The sequence below is a fragment of the Phalacrocorax aristotelis genome, chromosome W (genome assembly GCF_949628215.1).
Source record: "Phalacrocorax aristotelis chromosome W, bGulAri2.1, whole genome shotgun sequence".
Classification (NCBI taxonomy): domain Eukaryota; kingdom Metazoa; phylum Chordata; class Aves; order Suliformes; family Phalacrocoracidae; genus Phalacrocorax; species Phalacrocorax aristotelis.
The window spans coordinates 14,940,574-14,959,950 of record NC_134310.1 but is presented as its reverse complement, the minus strand read 5'-3'; the positions used below and the strand labels follow the sequence as shown (position 1 = coordinate 14,959,950).

Sequence of the window (19,377 nt, the reverse complement as noted above, 5' to 3'; positions counted from 1 at the left end):
AGGTTGTGATGAACCCCTGATCTGGCAGAAGGAGCAGGGCAGGATCATGCAGCCATGGCTCAAGGAAGAGCTTGGCTGAGTGGGTGGCAGCGATCCATTACATTAGGTCAGCTGCCCAGGGAAGAGCAGGCTTGAGAATACTTGTTATTGGCTTAGCTTGTAGGTATAGCCTTGCGTTTTACAGGTTCAGCCCTGGAGCATTCTCTAGACACATCCACAACAGACTTCTAGAGCTGCTTCTGATCAAACAGTATAGGAAAGGATTATCTGATTAATTACTTGCTGCAACATCTCTTTAGTGTATTACGTAAGTTTTGTACTTATACAGGTTGAGATGAATTGTAGAATTACCACTGTCAGCCCAAATATGTTAAATAGCTTGATAGTAGCATTTGGGAATTATCCTATCGTGATTAGTGATCTTGATTTGTCAAAAAAGTCAATTTCTAGTAGGATGTATATTTAATATATAAACATTTTCCATAGATCCCTCACAATACATATCCAGTCATGATAATGTAAACCAGTAGTCATTTTAGTTGTAATTTCTATATTTGTGCACGTAACTATCTATTTTGTTTAAGCCACATTCATCCATAGCACAACTTCATTTGTTGTTGATACCTGTTGCCAGGTGTCATGTGTTCTCTAGTGTGCATGTGTCAGGAAGAGTTCCTAGATTTGTTGTAGGACTCCAAAGAATTATCGGGACCAAAAGTTTTTAGGACTGTCACAGCCTTGATGAGAGGTGAAGTTTTGCTTCTACAGATTTTCCCCCACCTCCAGAAGTTCTGTAGAAAACAAGAACTTGCTTTCAAAATAATATGTAATTTAAAAGCAGATGTAAACTATATAAATATTCTTTTAAATCTTTACCAAATATCTTGCATAAGATACATAATTGTATTATACTATTATGGAATTGTATTATATTAATATGTATTTGTATGTAAACATATTAATTAATACATATGTATTGCATAATACATATTACGAATACTTAGCTTATAGGTAACACAGCCAGAAATGTTAAATGCTATAAATACTGTTGTTTCAGACCCAGAATGATTTCATGGTGATCTGCAATGTTGCAAAAATCTTAGAACTTGTAGTGCCACTAATGGAGCACCCAAGTGAGACCTTTCTTGCCACTATTGAGGAAGACCTTATGAAACTCATCATCAAATATGGCATGACGGTAAGCGTTTAATTGCTGCTATTCAGTTGAAATTGTGAAATGCATAGTTTTGATTTAAAGAAAGTCTGTCTTCATTATGAAGATAATTTTTGAGCCATGAAAAATCAACGTTCTTTGTTTACTGGTGTTTGTATGTGTTGTTGCTATATTTTAACAATTATAAGTTTGGGCAGGTTTTCAGAGCAGTCTTGGAGATGGACATTACATCTGTTAGATCGTTAGTTTTAGTTCTACATAGCATTTTCCTACATAACTTCACAAAAATCTCAGATTTAACTTCTAAATATATAACTCATTTGTTTTTTCTTGATCCTAGGTTGTTCAGCATTGTGTGAGCTGTCTTGGGGCTGTTGTGAACAAGGTTACCCAGAACTATAAATTTGTGTGGGCCTGTTTTAATAGATACTATGGTAAGTAAAATCACAACATGTAATTGTCACTTTTCAATTTTGGCTACAAGTCTTGTCCTAGGGATACATCATGATTAAATACTGTGATCAAAACTTTTATCTTACTGTAGGTGCACTTTCGAAATTAAAAAGTCAACACCAGGAAGACTGCAATAGTACAATACTTACGGCCAATAAACCAGCACTCCTTAGATCACTTTTCACTGTTGGAGCATTGTGTCGGCATTTTGATTTTGATCAGGAAGATTTTAAGGGCAACAGTAAGGTAAAAAAACTTGTATTTACTCTCCACATCTTATGTATATTGGATGCTCCACTTCAATTTGAAAGCACAGTATTCCTAGTCCCTCAAAGCTATGTATTTTATCATAATGCATGCAATATATCTTTTTGGTTTGTAAATACATGGTTTTGCAAAGGTCATGCAGTAAGACAGTGTTTCTCCTTTTTGTTATTTATGCTTTTTATAAGAGATTAAAAACATGTTTCATCTTCAAATAGCTATTATTTTTGTTTTAATTTCCTCAGGTTAACATTAAGGATAAAGTACTTGAACTGCTGATATATTTTACAAAGCATTCAGATGAAGAAGTACAGACAAAAGCCATTATTGGCCTTGGTAAGAAATATTAATTATCTTTATTATTCTGCTACAGTCAAAATCCATGCATTTCAGTAGGAATTCATTTATTTGTGTAGTGGCAGGGGAGTTTGTTTAAAATCAAAGTTCACTGCATGTTTTATTTCAGAACTGGCTATAGAAATGTAGTCAAAGTGATATTTTGAAGTTGCATATTTATGCAGCAGAGTGGATGCTTTTGACAGTGAATGCCTTTTTGATGTGTGACCAAGTCTTAAAAAGCATCAGGTTTCCAAACTGATGGAGATGATGGTTTTTTTCCCCACATGCAAGTATGTTGTAACTCCAAATCTTGTTTTTCAGTCCACAAGGTATGGTTAAAGAATAACTAGAAAAAACACTGGAAAAACTTTGAGAATTTCAAGTGTAGGGGCAGATATTCCACAGGAGTAAAGGAAACTCTGGCAGTTTATACCAACTGGGGGATGCTCTGTGAGATTTCACAAGGCATTGAGATGATGTCATAGTCTAAATTTTTCGGTTTGTTTTGTGATTTTGGCAGTACTGCCATTTTAAATAGATTCTTTATCTGAAGGCATTAGTATGGTATCTCAGTGACTTGCAGTAGTAAATGAACTGTCATTGAGTGGTTTGTATCATGTTCATCCTCTGCTCAAGGACAAAAACTGTACACATGAGAGAATCTTGTGTGGGCAGATCGGCCTTGCTTTCTGGAAGAGTTCAGTTCATGGTTATGGTTTAGTCTAAAGAAAGTTGTCTCCCATGCGAGTGAGCTTGCCATTGTATGGTTTAACTATAGACAAGATTTTGCCTCCTTATGCTGCTCTTTAAGTGGCTTTTTAGATATCCTGCTTTGGCTCAGGCTAGGGGAGGACTCTGAAGATAAGGACTGAAGCTGAATCTTGATGCTCTGTGAGAAAATTATTTCAGACAGCTCAGTGTAATTAATGGCTTTAGAGTTGCCTCTGTTGCAGGAGCAATGCTATGGTGTTCAGACTAGCTGGGTGTTTTTCTAGGCATTGTATCAAGATGCACGCTTACTGAGGTCCATTCTAATTTAATTGTCCTCTACAGAATACTGCACGTGGGATAGGGGCTGTCTTCCTAACCATAGACATGATTGCTTTACTCATGGATGCTGAGAATGTTGCATTCGTCAGAAATGTTTCTAAATGGCTGGAGAGCAGCTCTGTGGAAAGGGACCTGGGGGTCCTGGTGGACAGGAAGCTCAACATGAGCAAACAGTGTGCTGATGCGGCCAAGAAGGTCAACAGGATGCTGGGTTGCATCAACAAGGGCATCGCCAGCAGAGAGAAAGGAGTCGTCATCATCCCACTCTACTCAGCGCTTGTCAGGCCACACCTGGAGTACTGTGTACAGTTCTCGTCCCCTCTATACAAAAAGGATGTGGCCAGGCTGGAAGGGGTCCAGAGAAGGGCCACCAAGATGATCAAAGGACTGGGAAGCCTGCCATATGAGGATAGGCTGGGAGAACTGGGTTTGTTCAGCCTTGAGAAAAGGAGGCTTAGAGGGGATCTCATCACCATGTACCAGTACTTAAGGGGTAGCTACAAAGAAGATGGAGACTCCCTTTTTACAAGGAGTCACCTGGAGAGGACAAGGGGGAATGGACACAAATTGCTCTTGGGGAGATTCTGATTGGACAGGAGAGGGAAATTTTTCACAGTGAGGACAGTCAACCATTGGAATAATCTCCCCAGGGAAGTGGTTGACTCAACCACGTTGGATACTTTCAAGAGTCGGCTGGACAGGGTGCTGGGCCATCTTGTCTAGACTGTGCTCTTCCTAGAAAGGTGGGACTTAGATGATCCCTGAGGTCCCTTCCAACCTGGGATTCTGTGATTCTGTAATTACAGACTGAACTGTGATCAGTTTGGGGGAAGAGGAGAAAACATGGGTGGCTATCAGTAGGCATTCTTCAGATTTTTTTTTCGTTGCTTGTAAGCATGTCAATCTTCATTTTAATTAAACCTCAGACCCCTTATACTAAGAAAGAAGGTCTGGTTGAAGATGTGAGGGTTGGGTGTAGCCTTGGCTACAGTGACCATGAGATGGTGGAGTTCAGGATCCTGCATGGTAGAAGCAGGGGCAGCAAGTAGAATTACAACCTTGGACTTCAGGGGAGCCAACTTTGGCCTCTTCAAAGACCTGCTTGGAGGAATCCCATGGGTGAGGGCTCTAGGCGGCAGCGGGGTCCAAGAGAGCTGGTCAGTATTCAAGTACCACTTCCTCCAAGCTCAGGAGGAGCCAGGAGACCCACATGGATGAGCAAAGAGCTTCTAGAAAAACTCAAATAGAAGAAGGAGGCTCACAGTATGTGGAAAAAGGGACTGGCCACTTGGGAGGAATATAGGAATGTTGTCAGGGTATGCAGAGGTGCAACGAGGAAGGCCAAGGCCCACTTGGAATTAAATCTGGCAATGTGTGTCAAAGATAACAAGAAGGGCTTCTTCAAATACATCAGCAGTAAAAGGAAGACTGGGGATACAGTGGGCCCACTGCTGAACATGGTGGGGGCCCTGGTAACACAGGATGCAGACAAGGCGGATTTACTGAATGCCTTCTTTGCTTCGTTCTTCACTGCTAAGGCTGGCCCTCAGGCATTTCAGCCCCCAGAGGTGAGAGAGAAAATCTGGAGAAAGGAAGACTTCTTGGTTGAGGAGGATTGGGTCAGAGATCATCTAGGCAAACTGGATCCTCACAAATCCCTGGGCCACAATGTGATGCACCCATGAGTGCTGAGGGAGCTGGCAGATGCTGTTGCTAAGCCACTCTCAATCATCTTTGAAAGGTTATGGAGAACAGAAGTGCCGGAGGACTGGAGGAAAGCAAATTCTCCCCAATCTTCAAAAAGGGCAACAAGGAGGACCTGGGAACTCTTTAAACCAGTCACCTCCATCCCCAGAAAGGAGATGGAGCAGTTCATCCTGGAGGTCATCTCCAGGCATATAGAGGATAAGAAGGTTATCAGAAGTAGTCAACATGAATTCACCAAGGAGAGATCATGCTTGACCAACCTGTTAGCCTTCTACGATGGTGTGACTGGCTGGGTAGATGAAGGGAGAGCAGTGGATGTTGTTTACCTTGACTTCAGCAAGGCTTTTGACACTGTCTCCCATAACATCCTCATAGGTAAGCTTAGGAAGTGTGGGTTAGATGAGTGGACAGTGAGGTGGATTGGGAACTGGCTGAACAACAGAACTCAGAGGGTCATGATCAATGGAGCAGAGTCTGGATGGAGTTTTGTCACTAGTGGTGTTCCCCAGGGGTCTGTACTGGGTCCAGTCCCGTTTAATATATTCATCAATGACCTGGACGAAGGGACAGAGTGTAACCTCAGCAAGTTTGCTGATGATACCAAGCTGGGAGGAGTGGCTGATTCATCAGAAGGCTGTGCTGCCATCCAGCGAGACCTGGACAGGCTGGAGAGCTGGGCCAAGGGGAACCTGATTAAATTCAGCAATAGCAAGTATAAGGTCCTGCACCTGGGGAGGAACAACCCCATGCACCAGTACGGGTTAGTGGTTGACCCGCTGGAAAGCGGCTCTGTTGAGGAGGACCTGGGAGTGCAGGTGGACAGCAAGCTGACCATGAGCAAGTGTCAGATTTTACACCTGGAGCATAGCAACCCTGGATGTACACAAAGACTGGGGAACAGGAGGCTGAAGAGCAACTCTGCAGAGAGGGACCTGGGGGTTCTGGTCAATGGCAAGTTGAACATGAGCCAACAGGTTGGGTATTAGGAAAATGCTTTTCACCCAGAGGGTGGTGGAGCACTGGAACAGGCTCCCCAGGGAGGTAGTCACGGCGCCAAGCCTGACGCTATTCAAGAAGCACTTGGACAACTCCGTCAGAGACATGGTGTAAATTTGAGGTTGTCCTGTGCAGGAACAGGAGTTGGACTCAGTGATCCTTGTGGGTCCCTTCCAACTCAGGACATTCTATGGTTCTATGAAAGCCTTTGACTCTGTCTCCCACAGCATCCTCCTAGAGAAGCTGGTGGCTCATGGCTTGGATGGGTGTACTGTTCGCTCGGTAAAAAACTGGCTGGATGGCCGAGCCCAGAGAGCTGTGGTGAAGGGAGCTAAATCCAGTTGGCAGCCAGTCACGAGCGGGGTTCCCCAGGGCTCATTGTTGGGGCCAGTCTTGTTTAATATCTTTATCAATTATCTGGATGAGGGGATCGAGTGCACCCTCAGTAAGTTTGCAGATGACACCAAATTGGGAGGGAGTTTTGATCTGTTCGAGTGTAGAAAGGCTCTGCAGAGGGACCTGGACAGGCTGGATTGATGGGCCGAGGCCATTTGTATGAGGTTTAACAAGGCCAAGTGCCGGGTCCCACACTTGGGTCACAACAACCCCATGCAGTGCTACAGGCTTGGGGAAGAGTGGCTGGAAAGCTGCCTGGTGGAAAAGGACCTGGGGGTGTTGGTTCACAGCCAGCTGAACATGAGCCAGCAGTGTGCCCAGGTGGCCAAGGCCAACAGCATCCTGGCATGTATCAGGAAAAGCATGGCCAGCAGGAGCAGGGAGGTGATCGTGCCCCTGTATTCAGCACTGGTGAGGCCCCACCTCAAGTACTGTGTCCAGTTTTGGGCCCCTCACTACAAGGACATTGAGTTGCTGGAGCGTGTCCAGAGAAGGGCAACAAAGCTGGTGAAGGGTCTGGAGAGCAGGTCTTATGAGGAGAGGTTGAGGGAACTGGGGTTGTTTAGCCTGGAGAAGAGGAGGCTGAGGGGAGACCTCATCATTCTCTACAACTACCTTGAAAGGAGGTTGTAGTGAGGTGAGTGTTCGTCCCTTTTCCCAAGCTACTAGTGATAGGACAAGAGGAAATGGCCTCATGCTGCATCAGGGGAGGTTTAGATTGGACATTATGAAAAATTTCTTTATTGAAAGAGTGGTCAGGCATTGGAACAGGCTGCCCAGAGAGGTGGTAGAGTCACCATCCCTGGAGGTGTTCAAAAAACATGTCGACATGGCACTTCAGAGCATGGTTTAGGAGGCATGGTGGTGTTGGGTTGACGGTTGGACTTTTGATGATCCTAGAGGTCTTTTCCAACCTTAATATGTCTATGATTTTATGATATTCCAACAGAAACAGTCTTGGGAATGCTTCAGATAGTTTTCAAGAGAAGACCTTAATAGGTATATGAATAATGACAGAGAGAGGTATAAATCTTAAATCTGAAGCCACTTGGTAGACACCTCTAACCAAGGGGATGCAGTACTGGACCTGATGGTCACCAATGCAAGTGAGCTTATCAGCAATGTTAACACTGGAGGCAGCCTGGGCTGCAGTGATCATGCATTGGCAGAGTTCACACTCCTGAGGGATATGGGAAAAGTAAGGAGTATAGTTAGGACCCTAAATTTTAGAAAAGCAAACTTCCAGCTCTTCAAGGAGTTAGTCAGAAGGACCCCCTGGGAAACAGTCCTCAGGGCAAGGGAACAGAAGAGAGCTGGCAGAACTTTAACGACATGTTCCATAGAGCACACGACCTCTCAGTTTCCAGCTATAAGAAATCAGGCAAGGGACAGGTGTCCTGGGAAGAGACCAGCATGGCTGAGTTGAGACATGCTGGTCAAACTGAAGAGCAAGAGGGAACTGCACGGGCAGTGGAAGCAGGGACAGGTATCCTGGGAAGAGTATAGGGACACTGCCCAGTTGTGTAGGGATGGGGTCAGGAGGGCCAAGGCATGGCTGGAGCTGAATTTGGCAAGGGATGCAAAGAATAACAAGAAAGGCTTCTACAGGTACGTCAAGCAGAAAAGGAAGGCTAAAGAAAGCATAGCACCCCCACGCCCCGCAATGAACAAGAATGGTGGCCTAGTATCAACAGATGAGGAGAAGGCTGAGGTACTCAACAACTTCTTTGCCTCAGTCTTCACTGGTAACCTCTCTCCTCACCCCTCCCGAGTTGATGGACTGCAGGATGGAGTCCAGGGGGGTAAAGCCCCTCCCACTGTAAGGGAAGATCAGGTTCATGACCATCTGAGGAACCTAAACATATACAAGTCTATGGGACCTGATGAGATGTATCTCAGAGTCCTGAGGGAATTGGCTGATATAGTCACTAAGCCACTCTCCACGGTATTTGAGAAGACATGGCGGTCAGGTGAAGTCCCTGGGGACTGGAAGAAGGGAAACATTGTGCCCATCTTTAAAAAGGGTAGAGAGGAGGACCTGGGGAACTACCAACCTGTCATCCTCACCTCTGTGCCTGGGAAGATCATGGAACAGATCCTCCTAGAAGCTATGCTAAGGCACATGGAGGACAGGGAGATGATTCAAGACAGCCAGCATGGCTTCACCAAGGGCAAGTCCTGCCTGACCAACCTAGTGGCCTTCTATAATGGAGTGACTGCATCAGTGGACAAGGGAAGAGTTATGGATGTCATCTATCTGGGCTTCTGTAAGGCCTTTGACATGGTCCTCCACAACATCCTTCTCTCTAAATGGGGGAGAGTTGATGGGTGGACTGTTCGGTGGATAAGGAACTGGCTGGATGGTCGCATCCAGAGGGTAGTGGTCAGTGGCTCAATGTCCAGATGGAGATCAGTGACGAGTGGTGTCCCTCAGGGGTCTGTACTGGGACCAGTGCTGTTTAATATCTTCATCAATGACATAGTGGGATCGAGTGCACCCTCAGCAAGTTTGCAGATGACACCAAGCTGAGCGGTGCAGTTGACACGCCAGAAGGATGGGATGTCATCCAGAGAGACCTAGACAAGCTGGAGAGGTGGGCCTCTGTGAACCTCATGGGGTTCAACAAGGCCAAGTACGAGGTCCTGCACCTGGGTTGGGGCAACCCCCAGTCTCAGTATAGGCTGGAGGATGAAGGGATTGAGAGCAGCCCTGCGGAGAAGGACTTGGGGGGTACTGGTGGATGAGAAGCTGGACACGAGCCAGCAATGTGCACTTGCAGCCCAGAAAGCCAACTGTATCCTGGGCTGCATCCAAAGAAGCACAGCCAGCAGGTTGAGGGAGGTGATTCTGCCCCTCTACTCTGCTCTGGTGAGACCCCACCTGGAGTCCTGTGTCCAGCTCTGGAGGTCTCAACAGAGGAAGGACATGAAACTGTTGGAATGTGTCCAGAGGAGGGCCACAAAAATGATCTGAGGACTGGAGCACCTCCCCTATAAAAAAAAAAAGGCTGAGAGAGTTGGGGTTGTTCAGCCTGGAGAAGAGCAGGCTGCAGGGAGACCTTATAGTGGCCTTTCAGTACTTAAAGGGGGACTATAGGAAGGATGGGGACAATCTCTTTAGCAAGGCCTGTTGTGACAGGACAAGGGGTGATGGTTTTAAACTGAAGGAGGGTAGATGTAGACTGGATATAAGGAAAAATTTTTTTACAGTGAGGGTGATGAAGTGCTGGACTGGTTTGTCCAGAGATATTGCAGAGGCCCCATTCCTGTAAAAATTCAAGGTCAGGTTGGATGGGGCTCTGAGCAACCTGATCTTGTTGAAGATGTCCCTGCTTATTGCAGGGGGGTTGGACTAGATGATCTCTAAAGGTCCCTTCCAATCCAAAGTGTTCTATGATTCTGTGAAACTTTATTTTTCCGTGATCATTATGTTTTCTTTTAAGATTTTATTTTTATATACTCATGATATTTATTAGTTTTTCCACATTTGCTCTTCCTCCATATGAATAAGTCTTTCAGCAGAATGTTTTTCACTAAATGTATTATAAAAACAATGGGTAATTTTTGGCAGTGTTTCTCCCTTGCTTTTGGGAGAGCTTCTAGTCATTCAGATACAGACCAGTACACTGAACATGCTTCCAGACCTGTATAACTCTTAGTGCACCTTCTCTGGGTCAGCACCCCATCTTTATCTGTCAGAGTCATGGCTAATAGAACTGTCACGGCTAACAGAACTCCTTATAAGCTTTGAATGGTGTCCATATGCAAAAGCAATGCTATTTGTACTAGAAAAAGCTATGCTACTGAGAGGAGATAAATTTCATACCTCTATTTTGAAGAAAAACTTAAAAAGTAGAAATAAAATTTCTAGATAATGATGTGGAATATTTCCTCTTTTCTTCCACTCCTAGGATTTGCGTTTATACAACACCCAAGTTTAATGTTCGAACAGGAAGTGAAGACTCTGTACAACAGCATTCTTTCAGATAAGAACTGTTCAGTAAACTTAAAAATCCAGGTGTTAAAAAACCTCCAGACCTATTTGCAAGAGGAGGATACACGTATGCAGCAGGCAGACAGAGACTGTAAGTGTTGAGTTCTTTTGTGCTAATGAGGTATGCAAAACCTAACTTTCTTGCATACAACTACTATATACGTGAACTGAGTCACTTAAGATTGTTATCTAGTCTATAATATTGTACACAAAGTATCTTAGAATAATTTTCAAAAATTCATTATGTGCATAGGTATATTGAGAAGTGTAGCTTATTATTTACTTTCAAGATGTATAAATCCTGAAAGCAATTAGGAATGCATAATTGCTGTAAGGATGGTAGTAATAGTTTTTATCAAAATCTTCTCTAAGGTTAATTTGCAGATACAAAATAAGAAATTTTAAAAATTAAAACCTTTATTGAGGAACAAGACTTTAAAGTTGTGTCTGTCTAGTTTTTTTAAGTATATTTGCCATCAGACTGTTCTATGTTTCATGAGATCATAAACCCATTCTAAGACAGCTGAAATGTGTATGTATCGTAAAGCTTAAAGATCAGTACGCATCAAGTAATGGCAAAGATTATACTGTGGTGAGTGTGCAATTGCTTTTGTCCTTTTTACAGGGAAAAAAGTAGCAAAGCAGGAAGACCTGAAAGAAATGGGTGATATATCCTCAGGGATGAGTAGTTCCATCATGCAGCTATATCTCAAACAGGTCCTTGAGGCTTTCTTTCATACCCAGTCTAGTGTACGCCACTTTGCTCTAAATGTCATTGCACTGACATTAAACCAGGGTCTCATCCATCCTGTTCAGGTATGGTAGACTTTTATGATGGGGGGTTTTGTTATTCAGGTTTTCAGAGGTTTTTATGCTTGCTAAATACATTTCTTGCTTTCCTCTTCCAGCTATGTTACAGTAATTTCTTATTGTAGCAAGGAGCCTTTACCGAAAGCATATTTTGAAATCTCTTTTAGCCAATGAGATTCCAAATGCTGTATTTTCTTGTCTTTGGATCAAGATGTAAAAGCCCAGCCAGGGCCTAAAGAGCACTTACAAATGTACATTGGATCATATTTCTGTTATATTTAGAAAATTCAGGTGTATGCCAAGCTGTTTTCTTTATTTGATTCTTTATCCTGAAAACTGTGTGAGCTTGCCTCCACCTCAGTCCCCATGTGCTCCAAACACTATGAAATTCCAGAGTCAATGTCAGAACTTCAGTTATCATCTCTATTATTCTTTGCTTACACAATATTTTTGTAATTATTTTTTTATACCACAGCCATTGTGCATGTTTAGTCATAAGTGGTGTTTTCTTTTTTTAAATGGCATTTTTTTGTAGTGTAAATTGACTTTAGAGTTTGAGAGAAATGGAAATACTACCTGAAACCTCACACAACTTCTATCATTTATAATGCTGGTCTCTTGTGTATTTTGTACTATCTGCTTGCAAAAAGTAGCCAGGTAGTAAGTTGCATAGAGCTTCCTATTCTAGTTTCTGTAGTAGTCAGAATATAAAAAGAACAACAGTGTAATAGAAGAACAAAGAGTGAGAAAGAGGAGGTACAATGACTCAGAAGAATAATGTCATTTGTTTTTCAAGTGCGTGCCGTACTTAATTGCTATGGGCACAGATCCAGAGCCCTCTATGCGAAACAAAGCTGACCAGCAGTTGGTGGAAATAGACAAAAAATATGCTGGGTTCATTCACGTAAGTAATTCTAATTTATCATTTTACGAAATACTGTTACATTCTCTGACTTAACACTTGAATAGTCCTCAGCTGTAGAAAAAAAATATAAAGTAACAAATAAACAATAACTGTAAGCAGTTGTAAAGAAGATCCTGACTCTTTTCCCTGTTTGGAGATTTCTGTTCTTAGAAATAGAAAGGATATAATAATTTGAAGCATCTCTTCCAGTCGAAAATTTCCTTTAATTCATAATTCGCAGTAGTGTTTTCCTCACTGAATAGTGCATAAGAGCATTTATTTGATAAGAGGTAAGGACAGCTGTTTCATAATGTTTAGCAATGATTTTCCTGTATCAGTAGACTAGGGGAGAGACCACCTTGTAAAAGTAAAGGTCCTTAGTATATATGTATTAGAATGTTAAGGCATCAAGGCTTTATAAATTGTAACATCTTCCTATGCTCCTTCTGCTTAGATTAAGAACTGAGGGATCTTGCTGAAAGGAAGATCTGAGGGCTAAGTGAGGACTTGTGGTGTAGTTCCATTAGTTCTGCTTAAGATCTGAAATTGAGCTGCAGCACCCTCTCCTTATTTCAGAAGGCCCCAGTCTTGGTTCAGTGTGTGTACTACATTGTGGGACTTCCCAAATATGATTCTATTCCACTGAAATTGGAGCATTGCACTGTTCATGGCATCCAAACAGATACCTAATCCAGTAGGTGAAGGCTAGCAGATTAAATTTGCTATGTAGGCAGCTGGGATTTAAGACAATGTATAGATGAAGAGACAACTACGCTGAATAGAAGCAGAGGTGGCATGAGGAGAGTTGGATATGCAGCCTAGCTAGAGATTGTTTGTTCTGAAATTGGAGCAAGAGCCTTGAAGTAAGTAAAATCAGCTGGAAACTACGAAATATATGCAAAACCCCTCATTTTCTGTTTGTCAGTCCTATTGTACTAATATGGACTCAGTTGTTGGTTTCACTACAAGTGACATCAAGTATACACATTTGGTAGAATATTCTGTTCATGTATGAAAACATTTCAGTATTCTTGAATATTGTTTAAATTTTAATACCTGGCTGCAGTGGGTAAACAAATTAGCTGTATGTTTCTAACATAGAATTTACAGTGAAAGCAGTTCACAAGACATTTTGGTCTCTGCCACAAAACCTGTTTTAATCTGTTTGCCAACTCAAAAGGTAGTAGTGCACCTCAGTGCATTTTTGAAAGTTAAACTTCAGATGAGCATCTACTTAAAAGGAAATAAGCTAAAAAACGAGCTGGCAATTTGTTGACAGGCATTTGTTTAATTTTCCACTTTCAGTTTTACTGCTTGAAAGCAATGGTTTAAATAAAAATAAATACTTTTCCATTTTAGATGAAAGCAGTGGCTGGTATGAAGATGTCTTACCAGGTACAACAGGCAATCAGTACCTGCCCAAAAGATCCTGTAAGAGGTTTTAGACATGATGAATCATCCAGTGCATTGTGTTCACACCTATACTCCATGATCCGAGGGAACCGTCAACACAGACGAGCGTTTCTAATTTCTTTACTCAACCTCTTTGATGATACTGCAGTAAGCATCACATTTCCTTAACTTAAAAATAAAATAAAATATAGCATTACAAGCTTAAATTCTTCTTTTACAATGTATTTTTATGACATAATTGTTAACCTTATTTCCCTAAGGTACTTTGTTTTACTTTGTAATATAAGGTGTTTACCTATATAATAGAATTCACTTGTTACTTTTGCATCATTCTGTACCTTTTTGTACTCAGTTTAGATTGATCAGAAAAAATGTATCTTCAGGTATGACTAAATTTTGCATAAATACATGTTGTTTGGGGGGGTATGTAGAATAAAATTTGTGATCATGTTTTTGCTCTAGACTTAGGAACACAGGATAAGTGTATAAATCTAAGATATTTGTATGTATATTTATATGTAACTTTTTTTTTTAACCTCCAGAAAACAGAGGTGAATATGCTCTTGTACATAGCAGACAATCTAGCCTGTTTTCCTTATCAAACACAGGAAGAGCCACTGTTTATAATGCATCACATAGACATTACACTCTCGGTTTCTGGTAGCAACCTACTACAGTCGTTTAAAGAGGTATGTGCATTTATATTTTAGTATATTTATTATGGTGGCATCATAAGCTTCTCTATAATTTGGTCAAGTTTTCAGTGAGTACAGTACCATTATTATGATATGGACCAGTAGCGTTGCTTTGTAACTGGTAGTTAAAAAGCAAACAACCCTCTCTGTTCTGGCCTGCATCTGGTAGACACTAGTTAAAAACTTTCCTTACATTGCTGCTTACGTTATTAAAAAAGAATTACAAATTTTGAAATCTTAACATTAAATCTATATCATTCCCTAATATTGCTGAATTAATTGGAATTAATATTCATTGCATGCATGTGGGAAGTACATGAACACAGAATCATAATGAAATATTGGTTTTGTTGTGGTTGTTCGTATAATTTTAATAATAAAATCCAGTTTGCTGTTTCTTTTGTTGTCAAGTAGCTGATGGCAGTTGCATGCGTGTCGCCTGGAAGACTTTAAATACATTGTTTATTGCAAGAAAAGAGTTCACGATATGTATTTTCTTAAGGTAGCATATAAGAACCCCAATAATGGTATAGTATCTGTTGTTATGGCAATACACAACCCTGTAAGAAAAAGGTCTCTGTTTCTGAAAGACTTCAGTCTTCATTTCCTGGACAACTTTAACAGTAGAAGGTCCAAACTGTCAGGAAACAAACCCATTTCTAGAATTTCCAATCCGACTAGTAAGTACAAGTCAGAGTTGATACCTAGAAAGTTCACTGCTTTGAATTCTCACCCTACCAAAGTCAACTTTTAATCTGCTAGAAAGACAGTACATTCTTTAGATGGGGGGACCAGTGTGTAACACCAGCACACAGAGGATGAGAATCCTACTTAGGACATCTTAAGTTCTGTGTTATGAAAAATCATACTATGTGCAGTAATAATGCAAGTGTGAAATTCTGTAGCTCTACAAGTAGTAGATCTGATTATTAGTAATACTATATATGATGACTTCAGGGTTTCTCTGGTCAGCAGTGTAATTAGTGTCAGAATTTTAACAGAGACAAGGATTAAAACCAGCTTGGACTAGTCTGTACCAAAGTACATATGGAAATATATGTAACACAAAAATTATATTCAGGTGAAACAAAAAATGGAATTTGCTTCCTGATATATTATATATTTGGCCTTCTACTGCATTTTACTGTCTCTGCTAACAAACTTGAGCAGTCTTTTTAAGAATAACATGCCAGTGGAGTACTTATTGCTTCAGTTCCTTCTGTAACCACCTTGCAAAAAAATGTGGACTTTGGATCAATTTTTCAGGGGCCTTGCATTATAATTCAGCATCTTTTTGCTATAAATAATTTTAATCTTTGAATATCAAGTTATGAATTAATAACATTGTTCAGGCAATTCTTCCTAATTTAAGCCAATAATGATTTTGGAAAGATTTTTTTAGAAACATACATGATGCTACTTATCTTAATTTTGGAATGTGTGTTAACTTCTGTCTTGCAGTCTATGGTGAAAGACAAGAAAAAGGAAAGAAAGCCTTCATCAGATGAGGAGACAGAGAGTGACAGTAACAGTGGTAGTGAGAGCGAAAGTGAGGAGGAAGCTTCTAAGCCTCGGAGGTTACGGAAACGAGTAGACTCTGATTCAGATTCTGATGAAGAAAATGATATAAATGCTGTGATGAAATGTTTACCAGAAAATTCAGCTCCTTTAATTGAATTTGCAAATGTCTCCCAAGGCATATTATTACTTTTGATGCTGAAACAGCATTTAAAGAACCTCTGTGGATTCTCTGATAGGTAAGGATATTTAGATAATAGGCCACGTTATTATCTAGTGATTTATTTGTAAGGATTACGTTTGGAAGTTGTTTTAAAGTTGATTGTTAATAATTGTTATAGCAATAGATTTGTATAAGAGAAAAAGCATAAATGTAATAGGTTGAATGTAATGATACTTTGGCTTAGAAAAAGCAATGATTTCATTTCTTACCAGGATGTCTATTGTATATGATTATAACTACTTGTATTGAAGATTTTAAAAGCTTTTCCTTGAAATTGCTTTGGACTTTCCTTAAAAGCTCTTCCCTTTTTGTTTTCTTTAAACAGTAAAATTCAGAAATATTCTCCATCTGAATCTGCAAAAGTGTATGACAAAGCGATAAACAGGAAGACGGGAGTTCATTTCCATCCAAAACAAACTCTGGATTTTCTGCAGAGTGATATGGTTCATTCCAAGATCACTGAAGAAGTGAAGAGGAGTATAGTAAAACAGTACTTAGATGTAAGTAAAGTTGCTTTGCAGAAAATCTGAAATCCTTTCAAACAAGGTAACACAGTATAACCTTGAAAGTAGATGCTGATGAATTGGATGAACATTTCAAAATGTTAAGTTCCTGGTAATCTTATGCGATATACTGATAACTCACCATTTCTTTTCAGGATGTTTAGCAGGATTATCTTTCAAAGTCTTCTAATAAATGTAAACACAATAAAAATGAATTTCAACTAAAGGATATTAATATTTACAGAGTATTTTCTAATTTCTGGTATCCATCTTGTATACCTCTACCATATAACTTGTTCACTTTATCCCTGACTGTTTCCATCATAGGAACAGAGACTAGATCTAGTGTATTTACCTTCCCCCCACCCCCCCTTTAAAATATTAATTAGAGAAAACTTGCAATTTTGGAAACACAGGAAGAAAACTCTTATATTTCTACTAGAAAATGAAAGTAAAAAGTTTGTAGAACAAAACACAAGCTGTTGAAGTTGTCTGCCATTTGTTTTACTCTGTTTCTTTATCTTTTCTTTTGTTTTTTATTTAATATAGTGTGATATGAATGTCTGTTTTTAAAGTTAGAATGTGGACTGATCTGGTTTTTTTAATAGTTCAAGCTCCTTATGGAACATTTGGATCCTGATGAAGAAGAAGAAGATGGAGAGGTGTCAGCTAGCACAAATGCTCGGAACAAAGCAATTACCTCACTGCTTGGAGGAGGCAGCCCTAAAAACAATGCAGCTGAGACAGAGGATGATGAAAGTGATGGGGAGGATAGAGGAGGAGGCACTTCAGGGGTGAGGCGGAGGAGGAGTCAACGTATTTCGCAGCGTATTACGTAAAATTATTTTTATGTGCTTATAAATGTCAGTCTATTATATTAAATGTACACCAAGTAATGTAATCCACATGAAAGAAAGCATTTTGTAGATAGAGATTCTCTACTTAACCGTTTATACAACTTTTGTAGAAAGTTTAACAGAAAAGACAATAAAAAAAACCAACACAAACTAGAAAATGAGATTTATCCCATATAAAAATTTATTAATTTTCCTTTGGAATGTACTGTGTGTTATCCTTTTTATTGTTGCCAAGTTTTTATGTAGCTTTATGATTTGTGTGTATATATAATTTTATATACCAATAAGAGATAAAGACACGGGTACAAATTAAGAGTATGTGGTTTTACAAGGATATGTTAACCCCTTGGCGCTGGCGGTCGCGGTGCGTCTCATTGCCGGCAATGGAATGTGTGCCGGGAAATCCCAACTCCCGGCGTCAAGGGATTAAAAGCAATAAAAGCAATAATTTCACTAAAGTTCTCTTGTGTAACACTTGGTCTTTTTTCCCCCCAATGTTTTAGTCATTGAGAAGGTCAAAACGAAATTCAGACTCTACGGAGTTGGCAGCACAGATGAATGAAAGTGTTGATGTCATGGATGTCATCGCTATTTGCTGTCCAAAGTACAAAGACCGACCACAAATTGCAAGAGTAGTACAGAAAACCAGCAATGGCTTCAGTGTTCAGTGGATGGCAGGCTCCTACAGTGGCTCCTGGACTGAGGCTAAGCGCCGTGATGGCCGCAAACTGGTGCCTTGGGTAGACACTATTAAGGAGTCAGACATTATTTACAAAAAAATTGCTCTAACAAGTGCTAATAAGCTGACTAATAAAGTTGTGCAGACTTTACGATCACTGTATGCTGCCAAGGATGGAACTTCCAGCTAATGAATTTGTACATGCAGCCAAATTTACAGGAATTGAAATAACAGAAAAATTTGAAATATCAACTTCCTGGCAAAAAAAAAAAAAAATCAGTTAAATGACGAGTAAGAATGGAACCTGGGACACAGGAAAAAAGAAGGAAATGTTTGATAAACATTTATGTGGGAGCTTCCTTCGCTGTTGTGCAGCAGAAACTTCTCAGTTCATTTTTACTCCCACTGTATTATAGTTTAACAAAAAATTGTTTATATCTTGAAAAAAACCTTTCTGTTTAAAAAAATAAACAAGTGAATGTTGGAAATTAGTCTGTTAATGTTCTTAATAAAGTGTTCTTGGAGTTTAACCTAGCAGCGGATGGCTTTCTTTAGCTTAGCCCAGTTTCCAGGGAAGCATTGTTTTTCCAGGCTGTAAAATGGCAGAATCTCCTGGATATATAATTTATTCTGTTGAAGAAAAGAAAAGAAAAAAAAGCATGCAGTATCTATGACCTATCTGCAGGAGGAGTTTTTGTAAATGTAGATTTTGATGTATTAGCTCACCCTGAAATAATACAAGAAAAGGGATCCCCAGCAAATCTGGTGGAATGAATACTGCAATAAATTTTTTTACTTCTTTGTTACTTGTCTGTTTCCATTTGAATTTCTTATTGTAAAGATCTGTTTAAATCCATTTATATTCTTTTGAAGTCTTTTATGTAAACTTTACTATATTAGTGGTTTTCAAAACAAGACAAAATATTGTTTATACAGTTTGTATAGGCTGACTTCTGAATAATTGGTATCTTTTTATTTTTATCCCTTAAAGGGTGTAAACACAGGTTAACTCCAGGGTTTTATTGTATCCTGCAATATTTAGTATTAACTATATGATCTAGCACTGTGCCAAACACATTTTCAAGAGTACATTTTGATATAAAAAAAAAACCTATAGTTTACTCCTTGTATGCTTCAATTTCTTTCTAATACTGTCCAAATGGTAATTTATGATAGTTTTAATTTGGGGAAAACTGAATGACTATTCTGCTTGGGCTAACTGGCCATGTATGCATTTCTCTGGGTTAATATAGAGAGGTTTGTGTGAAAAGGAGGATAGTTACCAGTATCTGAGGAGTGAATGGGTATGAATCTGGGTAGTTACGCTACATTCCTTCACTAATGATTTTTTTAAAAAAACTTTGTATATTAGCCTATTTTTTTTACTAATTGAAAGATGTTT

At 40.0% G+C, this 19,377-nt stretch overlaps 1 protein-coding gene across 6 annotated transcripts in view; it reads left to right on the top strand.

Moving 5' to 3' along the window:
• LOC142049872 (nipped-B-like protein) overlaps positions 1–19,096 on the top strand; it is a 172,029-nt gene extending 152,933 nt beyond the window's left edge. For 5 of the 6 annotated variants that reach the window (XM_075078011.1, XM_075078007.1, XM_075078012.1 and 2 more), the window contains 13 exons: positions 1,058–1,198; positions 1,515–1,608; positions 1,719–1,873; positions 2,137–2,227; positions 10,291–10,464; positions 10,999–11,189; positions 11,980–12,087; positions 13,447–13,647; positions 14,043–14,189; positions 15,657–15,952; positions 16,262–16,436; positions 17,048–17,233; positions 17,800–18,781. In XM_075078011.1, the coding sequence (XP_074934112.1) occupies positions 1,058–1,198; positions 1,515–1,608; positions 1,719–1,873; positions 2,137–2,227; positions 10,291–10,464; positions 10,999–11,189; positions 11,980–12,087; positions 13,447–13,647; positions 14,043–14,189; positions 15,657–15,952; positions 16,262–16,436; positions 17,048–17,233; positions 17,800–18,165 (2,325 nt within the window). In that variant the 3' untranslated portion in view covers positions 18,166–18,781. Of the gene's footprint in view, positions 1–1,057; positions 1,199–1,514; positions 1,609–1,718; positions 1,874–2,136; positions 2,228–10,290; positions 10,465–10,998; positions 11,190–11,979; positions 12,088–13,446; positions 13,648–14,042; positions 14,190–15,656; positions 15,953–16,261; positions 16,437–17,047; positions 17,275–17,799 lie in introns of all 6 variants that reach the window. The other variant, XM_075078010.1, reaches the window with a different exon arrangement.
• The last annotated feature ends 281 nt before the right edge of the window (positions 19,097–19,377 follow it).